A 19991-nucleotide genomic window follows, 5' to 3' on the forward strand; every position below is an offset into this window, starting at 1 on the left:
AAGGATGTATAAAAATGGACAAACAACAAGTATCGTGTGGAATTCAGATTTGTCAGCGGCAACGGTGAACACAATAAACGAGAAAGACAGAATACGAGAAGCAGTCGGCACCAATGAAAGTCAAGTATAATAACCAATGCTACGAAATACATATCAGTTTTTACAGTTCAATAACGTGTTTTTTCTTCCTTCTTTGCTTTCTTTTCTTATGTGCCATTCCAGCTACTTCACCACTGTCCCCCACAAAGTTTTTAATTGAACTAATTAAAAATATATAACTATTTTTCTTCATTCTTCTGAGAATATTTTGTGGTTTTTGTAATTTTGGCAGATTGGGGATTTAGTAGCAATATTTTATTAGTCATTCCCGAGTTACGTGAAACTCGACTTGGGTAAGAAGTCCTGGAATATATCTCTTATGTATGTCGGGGACTTACTGTATTTTTGGATTAACCGGGAAATCAATTATCCGGGAATATTTTTTTTACCATCTATCCCGGAAAATCTAGAGTCTACTGTATAATCAACTGTTAATCATGGATATATATATAATTCCATATATAGTTCCATATATAATCAAAACATATTTATGACCACATCATTAATTAAAAATTGCATAATGTTCAATGATGGCATTAGAGATCACTTTAAAGATTTACAGCATGCAAAACAGACAGACTGACAGCGAAATTTTTGTATTTTATACTATATATTTTATTCACTCTCTCTCGAAACTGCAAAACCATTCCAACAGCTACCAGTTTTCCATGATCAGAAGACAAAGAATTCTGAACTTTTCTAACTCATGTATATATATATATATATATATATATATATATATATATATATATTTCTTTGAACAGTAGTGTTCAAAGAAAGTGCATCACCTAGGAATTTCACATTTCTAACCCTTTTTCGCGATGGTATGTTAAGTAATATTTGACAGGTGCTCTCAAAATATTCCAAAATGAGCATTTGCAACCTTTATACAACAGTTTTGGTAAACATGACAATTATGGCTGAATTGTCATAATTCAGAAGCCCTCAATTTGATTCAGTTTATCATTTTAAATGGAAAACAAAATGAAAAGTTCACCAGGTGCAAACTAATATTTAGTTGAACCACCTCTGGCCCTGATGACAGCAGTACACCTTCGAAGCATTGACAACAAGATCAATTTCTGAAGATAATCAATTGATAGTTTGTGGTTCCAAACACAAATAATGGCTTTCTGAAGTTCACAAAGTGTCTTTGGTTTCTTTCTAGCAACTGCAGATTCCACACGATGCCAACAGTTCTCTATAGGATTCAGGTCCAGGCTGTTTCCTAGCCAGCTAAGAGTTGTAATGGACCACTGTTCTTCCAACCATTTTTTCACCTGTAACAAATGTAAACACATTACTGTCTAACTTCTAATGCAGAAATGAAGCTAAAGTAACTACAGAAATGCCTACTTACACTTTTTGCCTGATAACAAGGAGCAGAATCGTCCTGAAAGATTCAGTTACTTGGCAGGTTGAAATGGTCTCTAATGGTTGGCAGCAATTTGCCTTCCAATATAGCCAGTTATCCATTGGCATTTACGGAACCTTTTATAAACTGCAGGTGACCTACTCTGCGATATGAAATGCAGCCTGATACCATTTTACTGGTAGGGAATTTCACTGTAGACATCATACAGTCTGGATAGTATTCTTCACCACGTCTATGGCGAATCGTTTGTCTCTCATCAGAGTCATGCAGGTTGAATTTCTTCTCATCCAAGAAAAAAGCTGACTTCCACTGCTTGGGAATCCACTTGACATGCTCCTTACACCAAATTAGGTCCTTGAGGTTGTCACAGACATTCTCTCAGATATGCCAGACAAGCTGCACTTGCTACCTGGAAGTCTAAAACACTGATGAAACTGATATTCGGGAGACACTCAAGTCAAGTGGACCCAATTTCAGCAGAAGTCCGGACGGTCTGTGACAACCAAATCCTCTGCTTGCACCTTCACAATGGTGGGACTGTAGTAATCCTGGATATAACCTCCATGCACAAGTACATGGGGGTGACCACCAAGGTGTGAACCAACGTAAGCAGGGGTCAAGGTGTGGTGCCCACACCACATGGAGGAATGCCAGCCCTCTATGTTACCAGGCAGTACTAGGTGGTAGATGACTCTCATCAACCGGTGCAATACCACCACTTTGCTTATTGGAGGCTTTCCTATCTCTTCCATCACGTAGTATGATTGATTACTTGTGAGGTTATGATGAACATCATGGTGAGATCCAATATTCCTTCTATTTCGAGGGTACAGCTCTAAAGCGTTGTTCGCAGGCCAGCCGCAAGTTAGTACACCGGACCGAACCTCTAGGAGGCTTCCAGATCAGCTAGTGTATAATCTTGCTACCTCTACTCTGCCAGATAGTGACTGGAGGGAGTACGAGTAGTGTGTATGCGGGGAGCATTGTCGAGGCCACGTTATGTCAAGGATTTGGGTATATTCTTACCATGTGTATGCCATATCCAAAAATTTCATTACTTCATACAGCATGTCCCACCCACTTTTTCTAACTATTAAATACACCATGAATTGTCAAACTAATAGAGCAAGCTTATCTGCGAAAAGATCTAAACCCCCCAAGCACTTCCTAATTCATTTCACAAATATACGTGGTCTCAATTCTAATCTTAACGATGTCCATTTCCACTTGCAGTCTGCCAAACCCCATGTACTTTTTCTGACAGAATCTCAGTTATCGGTTGATTCAACTACTGCTCATCTCAGATGCCCAAATTATTCGCTCTATGATTCCTTTCGCCTCAAAGGTGGTACTTGTGCATATGTCCGTTCTGATATTCCCTGTCAGAGACTTGGCAATTTGGAATCTCCTCTCTTTGATCTTCTCTGGCTTAAAATCTCTCTACCTCATTAGGTAAAATTCATCTGTTGTCTCTACCGTTCTCCCAACTCCACTAATCACTTGAAGTCTTTGACTTCCTCTCTTTGCAACTTGACTTTCTCCAGTCCAACTTTCCTCACAGTGAGGTAATTTTCCTTGGTGATTTTAATGTTTACAACTCCAGCTGGCTTCCGTTTTCTAGTCACACCGACCCAGCTGGACAAGATGCTGAGGCTTTTGCAATTACTAATGACCTTGCACAGATTGTTCATTTACCTACAAGAATACTGGAAAATCTTAATCATACAGCCAACACGCTTGATCTTTTTCTCACAAACAACCCTTCTAAGTACACGGTCGAAGTGAGAGGTCCTTTAGGCACTTCAAATCACAACTTGGTGATTGTCTCTTCTCCAATGGAGCCTTTATCTCATGGCTATTCCCAACCTGATGAAGGTATATCAGGCTTAGTGTCGAAGTTTGCAGATGATACAAAGGTTGGCAGGGTTGTTAATGACAGTAATGGCAGTGTGCTACTGCAACAGGATCTAGATAATTTGGGCAGATGGGCTAAGAAGTGGCAACTGAGAAACGTACCAACTGTGTGGTGCTACACTTAAGGTGGTAGAAAATGAAAAAGACCTGGGAGTAATTGTGCAGGTAGATATGAAGTTTTCTGAGCAATGCAGACAGGCCGCCAGGGCAGGTCAATGATAGGTCTGAGCAATGCAGACAGACCGCCAGGGCAGGGGTTTTGTCAATGATATATAGGAATTTTGCTAGCAGGGAAAAGGAGGTGATTATCCCTCTGTATAAGGCAATGGTCAGGCCACGCCTTGAGTACTGCGTACAGGTCTGGAGGCCTCATTTTAGGAAGGATGTAGATTTACTTGAACGTGTACAGAGAAGGGCAACAAGATTGGTGAGGGGTATGAAGGGATCCTCTTATCAAGAGAGGCTTAAGTTCTGCAAATTGCAGTGGCTGGAGACTAGGCACCTGCGTGGTGATCTGATTGAGGTGTATAAGGCCTTGAATGGGTTCAGCATGCTGAATTCTGATGCGATCCTTCCACTTGTTCAGATTACGAACCTAAGGGGGCATAAATTCAAATTAAGAAAGGACAGATGTAGAATAGATGTGCGGAAATTTGCCTTTAGCCAGCGGTTGGTTAATTGCTGGAACAAACTTCCATCTGTCGCTGGGGAAGTTGATAGGTTGAATAAATTTAAGGAGGAACTGGACAGGCATTTGGAGGGAATGGTGCGTTTTTTTTTTTTTTGGCTGATGCTGCATAAGCTGATACATTTGCTTTCTTGCATCACATGTCACTACTACTACTACTACCTCGTGTTGCTGAATGCAAAATGGGATGACCTGCGAGATTTCTTTTCTTCTTTTCCTTGGTCGGATTACTGTTTCAAAACTTCTGATGTCAACGTTTCTTCAGACCGTGTCAGTGAAATTATTCTTGCAGGAACGGAATCCTTCATCCCACACTCCACTTTAAAATCTTGTCCTTTATCTAAACCTTGATTTTCCAATAAATATGCTAAGGCTGTTCATGAGAAGAATGTTGCATATCGTAATTTCCTTGTTTCTATTTCTTCAGTTTCATTTTCTGCCTACACCAAAGCTCGCAACAATTGTAAAGCAGTTATTAATCAGTCTAAACTAAAGTTTGAATAGGCTAAGAGTAGAAAACTTGCTTCTTGCCCTAATGGTAGCCAAGCATTCTGGTCCCTTGCCAAAGCTATTGGCTGCAACTTCTGCCCATCTCTGTCTAAACCAGATGGTTCTGTTGTCACTTCAGCCAAGGATAAAGCTGACTTGCTAGCATCCCATATTTCTTCCAACTCATGTATTAATGACCTTGGTAAAACACCTCCCGCCATTCCCAACACGCTCCATTCAATGCCTCCTGTGGTCTTCCATGAAAGGGATGTCAGAAGGATTTTGACGAATCTTGCTGCTAAGAAAGCTCCAGGTCCCGATGGTATTTCTTCACTTGTACTCAAAACCTGTGCTCCTGAACTTACTCCTATTCTTTGCTGCCTTTTTTCACTTTCTTATTCCAAAGGTGTTTTTCCTTCTGCTTGGAAATTTGCTCATATCCAGCCAGTTCCTAAAAAGGGTGACAAATCCCTCCAATCCCATTATCATCCCATTGCAATTACTTCTACTCTTTCTACAGTAATGAAGAAATCAATTAACCACCAACTCTTAAACTACCTAGAAACCTTCCATCTGATCAACAATCGCCAGTATGGATTCCGTCAGTGTCAATCCACTTGTGATGTTCTGGCTTATGTTACCCATTTATGGACTAATTCAATGGAAAGGTTCGGTGAAACACAAGTAGTCGCTCTTGACATCTCGAAGGCTTTCGATTGTGTTTGGCATAAAGGTCTTCTAAACAAGCTTCCATCTTATGGTTTGCCAACTGTTTTTAGTAATTGGTTATCCAGTTTTCTCTCTGATCGCTCACTGAGGGTGATAGTTGATGGCTCTCTGTCTTCTAACTTCTCCACTAATGTAGGTGTCCCCCAAGGTTCAGTTCTTTCCCTCCCCCACTCTTTTCCTCTTGTATATCAATGACCTTCTTCCATTGACTGTAAATCCTATCCATAGTATTTATGATGATAGCACATTGCATTCCACTTTCCATTTTGAGAAACGTTGCCCTGTTCAATCAGTTTCAACTTCTCGAAAATCTGTTACCAATTCCTTAAATGCCGATCTTCGGGTAATTCTCCAGTGGGGCAAAGACAACTTAGTTGATTTCAACCCTTCTAAAACTCAATCTTGTCTTATATCTCGCAAAAAGGATTCTTCTGCTCCTATGCTTATCTTTAGTGACACTCCAATTTCTAGGCAAAATGATATATCTCTTTTGGGGGTTACCCTGACTTCTAATCTCTCTTGGCACAAGCACATTACAAATATTGCTTCCTCTGCATCTAAAAAACTTGGTTTTCTCTTTCGCTCTCGGCGTTACTTTTCTTCCAAACAGCTGCTCACTCTGTATAAATCGCAAATCCGCCCTGCCATGGAATATTGTTCCCACATCTGGGGTGGTGCCCCCAAAACCTCTCTCAGGCTTCTTGATTCCATTCAGAAGAGGGCAGTTAGGTTAATTAATGATTCATCTCTAACAGAGTCTCTCCACTCGCTGTCTCATAGACGCACTGTTTCTGCTGCATGCCTCTTCTACAGATACTTCCATGGGCACTGTTCTTCTGAATTGGCTTCTATAATTCCCGCTCTCTCTTTCAAAACAGTCCGAACACGTGCCGCCACCAGCCAACATCCATTTACTGTCCAACTTCAAACCCACAGAACCAACTTTTCATCTTCCTCATTTATTCATTCAACTGCCGTTTTCTGGAACAACCTTCCTTCATACGTATTTCCTGAAAATTACAATCTACAGAAGTTCAAGTCCAATATCAACAAATATCTTCTTTCGTCTTCTCAACCTCCAACCCAAGCACGGTACTAAGTACTATAGGTTATAATACCTCTCGTGTTTGGGGTTCTCATAAAAAAAAAAAAAGTTGGGCAAAGACAACGTAGTTGGTTTCAACCCTTCTAAAACTTAGTCTTGTCTTATATCTCGGAAAAAAGATTCTTCTGCTCCTATGCTTATCTTTGGTGACACTCCGATTTCTAGGCAAAATGATATCTCTTTTGGGGATTAGCCTTACTTCTAATCTCTCTTGGTACAAGCACATTACAAATATTGCTTCCTCTGCATCTAAAAAACTTGGTTTTCTCTTTCGCTCTCGGCGTTACTTTTCTTCCAAACAGCTGCTCACTCTGTATAAATCGCAAATCCGCCCTGCCATGGAATATTGTTCCCACATCTGGGGTGGTGCCCCCAAAACCTCTCTCAGGCTTCTTGATTCCATTCAGAAGAGGGCAGTTAGGTTAATTAATGATTCATCTCTAACAGAGTCTCTCCACTCGCTGTCTCATAGACGTACTGTTTCTGCAGCATGCCTCTTCTACAGATACTTCCATGGGCACTGTTCTTCTGAATTGGCTTCTATAATTCCCGCTCTCTCTTTCAAAACAGTCCAAACACGTGCCGCCACCAGCCAACATCCATTTACTGTCCAACTTCAAACTCACAGAACTAACTTTTCATCTTCCTCGTTTATTCATTCAACTGCCGTTTTCTGGAACAACCTTACTTCATACGTATTTCCTGAAAATTACAGTCTACAGAAGTTCAAGTCCAATGTCAATAAATATCTTCTTTCGTCTTCTGAACCTCCAACCTAAGCACGGTACTAAGTACTATAGGTTCGTATACCTCTCGTGTTTGGGGTTTACATTAAAAAAAAAAAAAAAAAAACGTGCCTTTTTCATTTTTTGTGTGAGGAGGGGGCATCTTAGGACGACGGGCTACAAGTCCATTTTTGAAAGGCATCTTCTGACTGTTACTGCACTTGCTACTACTCCTGTATGTTCTTCCCATTCTCTTTTCAGCTCAGACAAAGAAGCTTTATGGTTTTTAAGCACAAGCGCTTCAAAACGCGATCCTGTTTTGGCGTAGAGACTCGTTTGCATCCGATTCCTTTTTTCCTATCAGCATAACCGGTATTCTTGAGTTTGAAAAGAAATCTACTCACTGTCGACTGATTACAAGACACTCGATAAGCAATATGATGGGAAGAACATCCTTCCTCGTGTAAAGCAACAATAACAGTCTTTCTTCATGGTGTCAACTGCACGTAACTTGCCATCCTGACACAAGCAAGGAATGACTGCAAGAAATGAACTCTGGCAGAGCATGCTTATACAGGGTGTTTCAGTTAAACGTTTCAGAACTTCTAAGAGGGGTAGGGTACATCCTGACAACTCGAAATCATATAGCAATGTGGGGTCGGAAATGCTTTCCTGAAGCGGTGTTGTACACAGAAGCACCATAAAGAAAAGAGACCGTAAGTGAGAAATCGTTTTAATAATACATGAAAAGAAGCAAAAGGTACATGGATTAAAGTAAGTGTTCGAAGTTTCTTCCACGGGCTACAATGCACGCCTCACATCTCCCATGCATGGACATCCGAACATTCTGGAATACTCCAGGCAGCGTGTCCAGACACAGCAACCGGAGGATTATGCACCTCGTATTGCTTTCGCACAGTGGTACCTTGGAAAATGTGCTACAAATCCCCCTTTTCCTGCTGAAGTGTTGTTTTCCGATGAGGCATCCTTCAAAAGGGAAGGAATTTTCAACACGCATAACGACCATATCTGGGCGGTCGAGAACCCGCATGCAATACGACGTCATGCAGCACAGATTCGATTTTCGGTCAATGTATGGGCCGGTATTATGGGAGATCACCTCATCGGACCTTACCTGTTACCGTGTCGTCTAACCGGACCTATCTACTTGATCTTTCTGCAGCAAGTATTGCCACAACTTTTGAGAGATGAACAGATTTCTGCATCGACGCACCAGACAATGTGGTTCCAACACGATGGAGCCCCTGCCCATTATAGCGGAGATGTTCGTAACTACCTGGATGTCACATTTGGTCAACAGTGGATCGGACGTGGTGGTGCCGTGCGTTGGCCTGCTCGGTCACCCGACCTATCATGTCTTGATTTTTATTTCTGGGGTCATATGAAATCGCTAGTTTATGACACCCCTGTTGACAATGCTGAGGAGCTGGTTGCAAGAATCGCAGTAGCTGCCGAAGAAATTTGAAATTCGCCTGGAGTATTCCAGAATGTTCGGATGTCCATGCGTCGGAGATGTGAGGCGTGCATTGTAGCCCGTGGAAGAAACTTCGAACACTTACTTTAATCCATGTACCTTTTGCTTCTTTTCATGTATTATTAAAACGATTTCTCACTTACGGTCTCTTTTCTTTATGGTGCTTCTGTGTACGACACCGCTTCAGGAAAGCATTTCCGACCCCACATTGCTATATGATTTCGAGTTGTCAGGATGTACCCTACCCCTCTTAGAAGTTCTGAAACGTTTAACTGAAACACCCTGTATAAGCATGCTCTGCCAGAGTTCATTTCTTGCAGTCATTCCTTGCTTGTGTCAGGATGGCAAGTTACGTGCAGTTGACACCATGAAGAAAGACTGTTATTGTTGCTTTACACGAGGAAGGATGTTCTTCCCATCATATTGCTTATCGAGTGTCTTGTAATCAGTCGACAGTGAGTAGATTTCTTTTCAAACTCAAGAATACCGGTTATGCTGATAGGAAAAAAGGAATCGGATGCAAACGAGTCTCTACGCCAAAACAGGATCGCGTTTTGAAGCGCTTGTGCTTAAAAACCATAAAGCTTCTTTGTCTGAGCTGAAAAGAGAATGGGAAGAACATACAGGAGTAGTAGCAAGTGCAGTAACAGTCAGAAGATGCCTTTCAAAAATGGACTTGTAGCCCGTCGTTCTAAGATGCCCCCTCCTCACACAAAAAATGAAAAAGGCACGTTTTTTTTTTTTTTTTTTTTAATGTAAACCCCAAACACGAGAGGTATACGAACCTACAGTACTTAGTACCGTGCTTAGGTTGGAGGTTCAGAAGACGAAAGAAGATATTTATTGACATTGGACTTGAACTTCTGTAGACTGTAATTTTCAGGAAATACGTATGAAGTAAGGTTGTTCCAGAAAACGGCAGTTGAATGAATAAACGAGGAAGATGAAAAGTTAGTTCTGTGAGTTTGAAGTTGGACAGTAAATGGATGTTGGCTGGTGGCGGCACGTGTTTGGACTGTTTTGAAAGAGAGAGCGGGAATTATAGAAGCCAATTCAGAAGAACAGTGCCCATGGAAGTATCTTGAATGGGACCTAACAGGCCCCTCTCCAAGTTTGCCTAGTTCTTTCTTCCAATAGTTTGTCTAGTTCTTTCTTGTATTTATTCAAACTATCCACTTACACAACAGATGGAAGCCTGTTCCAGCAATAAACCACCCGTTGGCTGAAGGGAAATTTCCACACATCTTTTCTGCAACCATCCTTCCTAAATTTGAATATATGCCTCCTCACATGCACAGTCTGAGCAAGATTAATGTTTAAGACTTTGGATGTCCTGAGTTTCTCAGGACATCCAAAGTCTTAAACACCTCAATTAGATCACTTTGCAGGTGCCTAGTCTCCAGATGCTGCAATTTGCAGAATTGAAGCCTTTCTTGGTAAGAGCACTCTTTTGTATCCCTCACCAATCTCATTTCCCTTCTCTGTACCTATTACACCAGCTCTACATCTTTCCTCAAGATGTGGCCTAACACTGCTTTGTACAATGGGATAATCACCTTTATCATCCTTACAAGCAAAATTCCTGTATATCATTGACTAACTCCAGCAGACAGGCTGCCCTTGCAGACTGTCTGCTCTGCTCAGACAACTTCATATCTGACTGCACAATTATTATCCCCATGTCTTTTTCATTTTCCACTACCCCGAGCATAGAACAACAATATTTTCTTTGGGCAATGTTAGGAACCTGCAGAATAGTATGTATGTACTTCTGTCTTTACAAGTTTTAGCAAGAACTCCAACTCTTAACCTTCACATAATATTTAAATAAATTAATTATTATATCAGAAAAAGAAAAACATTAAATTTTGCAGATATTTCCTTAGATGTTACACATCTTCCTTAAAATGAAAAGAATAAATGCTGGAATATTATATTACCAAGATGGCAATCTAGGAAGTCCTCTTTCCAAAAAACAAGCAAATCTTTTATCCCTAATATCTGAAAAGAATATACAAAAGTGGTTTTCCCCTGAAATTTATTTATCTCATCACCTTTTAACTGGTCATGATTTACTAAATGCAAAGGGCCTCCGTAGCCAGGTGGGCAGGAGCAGCAATGCGTAGCACACGCTTCTTGATTAGACTGGGTTTCGAGCCCGTGACCACCAAATACGGAGGATGCGGAAAGGTCAGGGAATGACCACCGCATATCCCCGAAGCAATATGGCCTTAGTTGCTAATGCTCCTAAAAACCAAAAAACTAACTAACTAAATGCAAAATTACCCAGGATTAATCTTTCAGCTATTAATGTTTGTGTCTGTAATTCTGTGGAGGACTGGCATCATGTTTTGTTTTGTTGCAACCTCTATCAAGATCTCCATCAAGAAATATAAGCCTTAACATGATTTCTCTCCTGGAAAAGAACATGACCTTATTTCAAACCAAAGTTTTATAACCTTCTAAAACTTTCTCAGGACAGACACTACTATCACTGTGGCTAGCCAATCCTTCTGAAATTTAAACTATTTAAACTATACCAACAATTATACACAACCTTCTATGTTGTTATTTGGTTTTTAGGAGCATTAGCAACTAAGGCCATATTGCTCCGGGATATGCGGTGGTCATTTCCTGACCTTTCCGCATCCTCCGTATTTGGTGGTGACGGGCTCGAACCCCGGTCTAATCAAGAAACATGTGCTACGCACTGCTGCTCCTTCCCACCTGGCTACGGAGGCGCCCACAACCTTCTAAGTCTACATTCTTCATGTCTTGGATCTACTTAGATCCCTACTGATGAAATCAAGGTTCACCACTCGTTTTCTTCAAGTGTATCACTCAGGTTCATATCTTCACGAGTAACTTATGATTAAAATGTCTTCTGACCTCCCTCTGTACCTGCTAGCACCAAATTAGTGGTGCTAGCAGGTACACTGCTACTAAACAACCATTAGGTGCAGGATCATTTTATGTTGTTTTGTCTTTTCTTTACACTTCTAGTTCTTCCTTTTCAATTTCTTCTATCCTTGCATGAAATTGAATGGGTATGATTTTATGTGTGTGGGTGTGTGTGTGTGCGCATGCATTTGCTGATTGCTGGAACAAACTTCCGTCATTGCAGAGGCTGATAGCATAAATAAATTTAAGGAAGAATTGGACAAACCTTTCAAGCGAATGGATAGGTGAAATGGGAAGGTTTTTTTTTTTTTTTTCTTGATGCTGCATAAGCTTGCTTTCTTGCATCATATGCCTCTACTAATGCACAAGGATGTACTACCATTCTCAGAGAAGGTGGGACACTGGAATCTCTGGGTTGAGCTCTTGTTTGCTTCTCCTGCTGATGAGGGATATGCTGGCACCCATATGACTTGTACTACTGTCTGTGGATGGTCAATTTGGTCTATTTAGGGCAGCACATGTATAGTTGTGGCCTGCTTCTTCATGGTATGGGGAGTAGCCCCCCGGTGATCTGTGCACCCTGGTAGCAAAGTGGCCAGGACCAACTAAATAACACACACACACAATGCCCAAACACAGTACTACACTCATTTCTGGGTATAGTACTATGCACCCATTTTAAGAGTTCTGTATCACCAGTGTACCATGGTGAAGTGGAACTACCATACAGGAGATGCCCTACATAACATACAACACATGTCTACATGTTATGGTCTATCAACAAAAATCCAAGGGTAATTGTGAGCAACGTTATATATCAAGGAAGTGCTCATCTTCAAGATTTGTTACCATTCTATAAAAACTATTACTAAGTCTTGTCGGTATTTTTTCTATAGCATGCAAAAAAAAAAGTTTGCCAAAGATATCCTACAAAAAATGAATATCTTGAATTTCAAAAAATTTTTTTTTTTTTTTTTATTATTATTAATATTACTTTTACCGAATGCCAAATTTTAAACAGCAAGCATCTTATATTACAAAAAATATAATAATTAACATGATTCATGCCACAATCAAATTAACAACTGAAGAGACAGGTTTTATAAATTGTAATTCAGTAGATTATCAATAAAAAACATGATAAATATACATGTATATATACTCACTTGCCAAAAAATTAGAAACCTTTATTTAATATCTAGTAATACTACCTTTAGCCCAAATTACAGCCTGCTGCACATATCGTGTGCATGGATTACACTAGATATCTGAGAGATCTGACCATTCTTCCATCAGGATGTTCATCAGCTGCTGTATTGTAGTTGGTAGAGAAATGCAAAGTCGAACTGACCTTTCCAACATATCCTAGATATCAGCATTAGATTGAGATCTGTAGTACTGGGCAGCCAGGGTAGATGATAAAAATCTTTGGAATGTTCCTCAAACCGTTTAGATACAATTTTTGCATGGTGGCTAGTTGCACTGTCATGTTCAAAGAATCCTCCACAATTAAAGTAAAATGAAGCACTGCAGTATGCAGTTGGTCCAATATAAATATTCATCGGAAGTAAGAAGAACTAACAGTACAAATTGATCCAGTCCATATAAACAGCATACTCATACCATGATATAATCTCCAGTTGCTTGAGTGGTAGACAATCACTCAAGACATTCTGGATGCATGACTTCATGAGGTCCTTCAAGCTACACTATCACCCTACTAGTAGTGTCAAAAAAGTATAAATAAAAATTCACAGTCCAGTCTTGCCTTCATATAAGCACACAGCTACCGAATTCCATGTTCTTCAACTCCTTCTGAAATGGGTCTTTCTTTGCCTTAATTGAATTTTTCAGTCATTTGCTGCACACTGGAACCTTTTATTCTAATGCAAGATTTGTTTTAAATTCCTCCAGTCTTGTTCTTGGAGTACCAACTGACTACTGCATTTCTTTTTCAGTCCAGTCTTGGCATTTGTTTAAAATTTTTTAATGAAAGAATAACAAAAACTTACAGTTTAAATGGGCCTCTATCCTTTTTTCTCAAAATTCTAATGAGAAATAAGAGAGCCGTTTAACCAGAAACACTGTTTAAGTTAATTTCATATAAATAAATTAATCATGAACAAAAAATATGTTAGTGACATGAAGGAGAACAAATTATGTTATGAATAATCTATCAAAGCAAGTGGTATAATTTTTTATTAAAAATTAAAATTATATGAAGTCTCACTGAACTGATGCACAGTTTATGCCAGTTTAAATTTCTTTTTTTCCCTGTTTTTGAGGCTAACAGTTTAAAAGTTTAACAGTTACCCTGTTCTCTCAATTGTGGCTCCTAAACATTCTCCAACAATAACACCTTTCTGAAAATCTGAAGGGTCACCTGTTCCCCATGACTAGCTCTACTAAGAAGCCCCAGAAAAGTACACAGTATTTATCTGAGAACAAGGAACTACATTTAAATATATGTTGATGCTAACTGCAAAAAGTTTCTAATTTTTTGGGCAATGAATGTGCACATATAATTATTTCTAAAATACTTAAATAGATATAGATAAACCAACTACAATTATATAGATATAAAATACTTAAAATATTTCTCTAAAATGCTAAAAGAATTTGTTTTAAATTATTTAATGAAAGAATAACAAAAACTTACAGTTTAAATGGGCCTTTATCCTTTTTTCTCAAAATTCTAATGAGAAATAAGAGAACCATTTAATCAAAAACACTGTTAATTTCATATAAATAAATTAATCATGAACAAAAAATATGTTAGTGACATGAAGGAGAACAAATTATGTTATGAATAATCTATCAAAGCAAGTGGTGCAATTTTTTATTAAAAATTAAAATTATCAAGTCTCACTCAACTGATGCACAGTTTATGCCAGTTTAAATTTCTTTTTTTTTTTTCCTGTTTTTGAGGCTAACAATTTAAAAATTAGATTATTAAAGCTCTTTACTAGAACTTCAATAACAAAAAATCAAGACACAAAGTTATTACATATTAATTAATATATATGATGTGAATAAAAAATCAACAAGGTAACTCATTTACAGAAAAGGAGATTTTCATGTTACCATATACAATGAGTAATCATTGAATTATTATAACCCTACCTAATACTGTGCTGGACCACCGTTCGCATGGATAACAGCCACTATTTGCCAAAGCAATGACACCACTAGATGTCTGAAGATGTCCGTAGGCATCTACAGCCATGCTTGCCTGCAAGGCTTTCCACAGTGTCAGAACAGATGACAGTTATGTGTCCTTAAGTCTCATTTCCCATTCCAAAACACCCAATGGGTGTTCAATTGGGTCGAGGTTAGGAACTTAAAGGCCAATCGAGGTGAATGATATCTTCAGTGTTCCTTGAACCATTTATGCACAGTGCAGGCCCGATGACATGGCACATTACAGTCTTGGAAGATCCAGTTTCTGTCTGGGAAAAAATGCAACATGGCAGGTGCATATGATCTCCTAAGAGCTACAGGTAGACTTCACCAGCAAAATGCTGGTCCATATGCACAGGGATCCTAGTTCCTGCCAGCAAAACATGCCAAATATAAAGTTATAGTTCACACACAACAGGGGTTTGTTAAGGGGAATTTTTTTCTGAAAAATCTGATTGGATAATACAATGTTGTCATAAAGGAACTGGATGCAAAAAATAATTTTGATATTATATACTTGGATTTTAGGAATGCCTCCGATACTGTTGCACATGGAAAACTACCGTACAAATTGGAGCAGTACAGCATTAAGGGCAAGTTGCTGTTATGGATAAAGGGATGGTTGAGTGAGAGAAGACAGAGTGGTAATCGATGGACACTGTTCTTCGTGGAGACCCCCAGGATTCAGTGTTGGGTCCATTGTTGTTTTCTGTATTTATTAATGATATTGATGAAGGTATTCAGGCTTAATGTCCAGGTTTGCAGATAATATGAAGGTTGGCAGGGTTGTTAATGACACCAATGACCGTACGCTACTGCAACAGGATCTAGAAAAGTTGAGCAGATTAGCTGAGAGGTGGCAACTGAAGTTTAACATTGGCAAATGTAAAGTACTGCATATGAGTAGCAGTTATTCCAGATTAATGTGTCAACTGGTGTAGTACTAAACTCAGGGTGATAGAGAATGAAAAAGTCCTGGAGGGGTAATTGTGCAATTACATATGAAGTTTTCTGTACAGTGCAGACAGTCTACAAGAATAGCATATGGTGTCTTGTCAATGATATACAGGAATTTTTCTAGCAGGGATAAGGAGGTGATTATCCCCTTGTATAAGGCAATGGTCAGATCGTACCTTGAGTACTGCATACAGGTCTGGAGGCCTCATTTTAGGAAATGATGGAAAAAGTACAGAGAAGGGCAACGTGATTAGTGAGTGGAACAAAGAGTTGCTGTTATCAAAAAAGGCTTAAGTTTTGCAAATTGCAGAGTTTGGAGATGAGGCACCTGCATGGTTACCTGATTGAGGTGTATAAGGCCTTGAATGGTTTGAGCAAGCTCAACATTGATGAAATTCTTCCTCTTGCTAAGAGTCTGCACCTGAGGGGACATAAATTCAAATTGAGGAAAGACAGTTATAGAACAGATATGTGGAAATTTGACTTTAGTCAGCAGGTGGTTGTCGCTGGAACAAGTTTCCGTCATGGAAGTTGACAGCTTAAATAAATTCAAGGCTGAACTATACAAACTTTTGGTGTGAATGATCGATAGGTGAAATGGAAAGAGTTTTTTTTTTTTTTTTTTGGCTGATACTATATAAGTTTGCTTTCTTGCGTCATATGCCTCTACTAATGCTAAATGACTGGTCCACCAAAAGATAAAAAGTTAAGGGAGGGTACACTGCTAATCATAAAAAAACATTAGGGATTCAATGATAAAACCCGACCAATGTGGTTTTTACCTCCACTAATATATCAGATGTTTGTAGTCAATTTTCATGTGAAGATTTCAAAAATAATTCTTAAAATTTCCCTGGTCACCATATCACAGTCTCTACGTGTACAACTTTTTGTGTTTACCCATATGTATATATTACTAACATTCAGGGAAGTAGATTCCACTGATCTATTACATTACCTTCAAATGTTTTTATCTGCTCAGAGATGGCAGTAATATGTTAACATGTTCAACCTTATGTCTGCCTCCACTTTTTGCTTTCAGTAAAGGAAAGATGGGTGTAGTGGTTACATATATTTTTTTTCTATATTCTATATTTTGCTCAGTGTGGCACTCCATTATTAAACTGTTTAAGCAAAAGCAAAGGACGTGTCTGAACCACACTGAAAATTTTTCCCGCTTCGTGTGGTCAATTTACAACAATAACTCAAGAGGAATAAATTCTACAGTGTTACTAAATATGCACATTCTTTGTAATTTGACTGTAAGACTGATGATCAGAACAAAACTCACTGTACTACCCTGTGTCAGAAATCTAAGGATGTGGTTAACTAGTAAAATTAAAAGCACGCCTTTTGCGGTTCCTATGGTGTGGTGAGAGCTGCATCACCACATTAATGTTTGCTATTTGTGCATGACAAAAACATCAGGGATGTCCAGAAAAAAGCAAGCACAGCATCAAATATCCTAATATATCATCTGCAATAAGGCCTTTTCCACATAATGAAGACCTACTGACAACAGATCCTCAAAAAACCTTGGAATAAAGGGCACAATGTAAAATAATGATTCTTGTGTTGCAGACTTTACTGGACCATCCATAAACACATATGGCATAATGTGCTACACTTAATTAAGCAAGAAGTGTTGAATGATGCAGTTTGTCAGTTAAACTTATATAAAGAACAAGTAGAACTCTTTGGTTCTAGCTAGGTTTCAACAGTGGAATTTGCTTGAAGCAGGAACTAAAATTATGTTATGTCAAAAACTGTCACAAAGTGTTCTTAAAATATTTTTTTATGGAAGACAGTGTGTTTCTGTAAAGGTATTAGTGGTCTTCTGAGCAAACTGGGCACTACACAGTCCAAATCAATGGCATATATTTACTGATGCTTCAAAATTAAGTTTAAAAGTTTGATGCATAATGGAAATACATTTCCATCAATTCATCTACTTCCGGCTTTGAAAGAAATATACAGAAATTTGTCCAAGATCCTGAGTGCAATAAAGTACCATGACTTTACTTGGAATGTCTTGGTGATCTTGCAGTAATTGGATTACTCACTAGGGTTCAAGGAGCATATATGCATAGTTCCACAGTGTGGAACTATGCATCTAGACGTACCACAGGTCCCAACATGTGCCAACTGAACACGCCCCAGACCATTACCGACCGTCCACCTGCCTGAACAGTTCCTTGTTGACATGACGGGTGCATAGTTTCGTGTGGTTTCTGCCAGATAAGCACCCTTCCATCCGCTCGAAAAAACTGAAAATGGGATTCACCTGACCAGGAGACCCATCTCCAATCATCCAAGGTCCAGTACTGATGTTCTTTTGCTCAGTTGAGGCATAGAGTCCTGTGGCATGGTGTTAGCAATGGGACTCTGGTGGGTCAGCAACTCCCGTAACCTACTGCGGTTAATGATTGCCTGATGGTCTTGGTGGAGACGTTTCTGGCACCTCCCTCGTTGAAGTCGGCGGTGATCTGTGCCACTGTTGCTTTCCGGTTGGCTAAAACAGTGAGATAAAGATGTCGATGGCCACATTCATCCACCATCTTTCTATGTCCACACCACTGTCCATAATCAGATGTTATTCCAGAAATGCCGTATTCCCAATAAACTCTTGATACTGTTGAATGGGGATAGTGCAATTTCTGTACCATCTCCAGGATAGAGCGATGTATACATCAGACACCCACTATCATCCCTCTCTCAAAGTCAGTTAATTCATGAGGTTTATCCATACTGACATTGAATTACCGTTGTGAATGCACTGTACATATATACCTGCCAAGCGGTGAGTTCGTCCACTAGCGAGAGGGGTGACAGCATCATGTTGTCCAGGAACCAGGTAATCCATTAAGTCTGTCCTTTCAGTGTATAGCAATAGTAGTACAGGGGGTCCCCGGTATCTGAGTATTCATTATCCAAGTCCCCGCAGTTGCGAGGATTTGAAAATTGAAAAATTAAAGCTTTTTTTAAAGAAAATTAAAGTCAATTTTCTCTTGAGAAAATTGACCAAGCACTTGAATATTTTTTTGCGAGAATGATCTTCTTTTATAATAAAAAATGTCTAATAAAATGATTTTCCCATTTTTCAGTTCCTTCATCCATTTTTTACTATGTACAAGTACTGTACATAATAACCATTACTATTACATCGCATTTTAGGGCAAAAGCCTCAAGTTGCATACTGAGTTAACATGCTTACAAGTTAGCGCATATGCATCAGATCTGCTCGCAGCTAACTACTAAACAGTTAACTAACCTAACCATTACTATATAATATCAGTGTAGATACACCATATCTACTCATCCTTCACAAAGAGTTGTCCATGTATTGCACTATCTCGAATAAGAAACGCTTCACTTATGATAGCATTAACATTAGTGGAGGCATTTGATGCAAGAAAGCAAGCTTATGCAGAATCAGCCAAAAAAAAATAAAAAATAAAAAATAAAATAAATAAATAAAAAAATAAAAAAAATAACCACTTCCACTTCATCCCTCTGTTCGTTCGAAATACCTGTCCAGCTGAGCCTTAAACTTATTTAGGCTATCAACTTCCACGACAAGGGATGGAAGTCTGTTCCAGGGTACCTGCCCACCCACCGATGAAAAGCCAACTAGCTTTGAAACGGTACCATCTGGATGGTGGCGCCCACCGAGAAAAAGCAACAGTAGTCTTCTCTATGAGTGAAGCGTTACTTATTTGAGGTAGTGCAATATATGGGCAACTCATGAAGGATGAACACAATATGCGATACAGATGAAATGATGCCTTTCATACTACTACCGTAGTTTTCTTTAAGAGTTGTCTGTGGTGTATCTACACCGATATTATATAGATACAGAATCTTAAACACTTAAAATATTATGCCTAGTTTCATTTATTTAAATAATAAACATTACAAAAATTTGGTCCCCGTTTTAAGTGGAATTTTCTGGAAACAATTATCCTCGGATAATGAGGATCCCCTGTATCATTAAAAATCAGTCCTAAAACGTTTCAGACATCCTGTATAAAGAGCCCTATGGCAGAGCTAGAGGTTATTGAAATGCTGTGTTCCTTTATTTTTTTTCTGATGCCAATGCCTTGTGAATCTTGATTAGATTAGGCCTGGCAGATAAAATCCTATATTCCATTATATATTTTATTTATCTTTTTGCATCTTAGCACCAACTTTAATTATTAGTTTTAATTCAATGATTTCATCAAACCTCACTGGATTTAATTTAATTTAATACTAAATTATTGAACTTACATTAAAAGACATTATATACAATAAAGAACTGGTCCTGCATTTGTTCTGGTAGGGCTCTGCACAGA

General features: G+C 38.9%; 1 protein-coding gene across 1 annotated transcript in view; it reads right to left on the reverse strand.

Moving 5' to 3' along the window:
• Positions 1–19991, reverse strand: part of LOC150089156 (PHD finger protein rhinoceros-like) — a 327976-nt gene that overhangs the window by 198877 nt on the left and 109108 nt on the right. Inside the window, exons 10-11 of the mRNA XM_090389568.1 lie at positions 5069–5079; positions 4392–4416 (exon numbers count right to left, since the gene is read on the reverse strand). Coding sequence (XP_090245694.1) covers positions 4392–4416; positions 5069–5079 — 36 coding nt within the window. The remainder of the gene's footprint in view (positions 1–4391; positions 4417–5068; positions 5080–19991) is intronic.

This window comes from Mastigoproctus giganteus, chromosome 2 (genome assembly GCF_048544385.1).
Source record: "Mastigoproctus giganteus isolate SK-2022 chromosome 2, ASM4854438v1, whole genome shotgun sequence".
NCBI lineage: Eukaryota > Metazoa > Arthropoda > Arachnida > Uropygi > Thelyphonidae > Mastigoproctus > Mastigoproctus giganteus.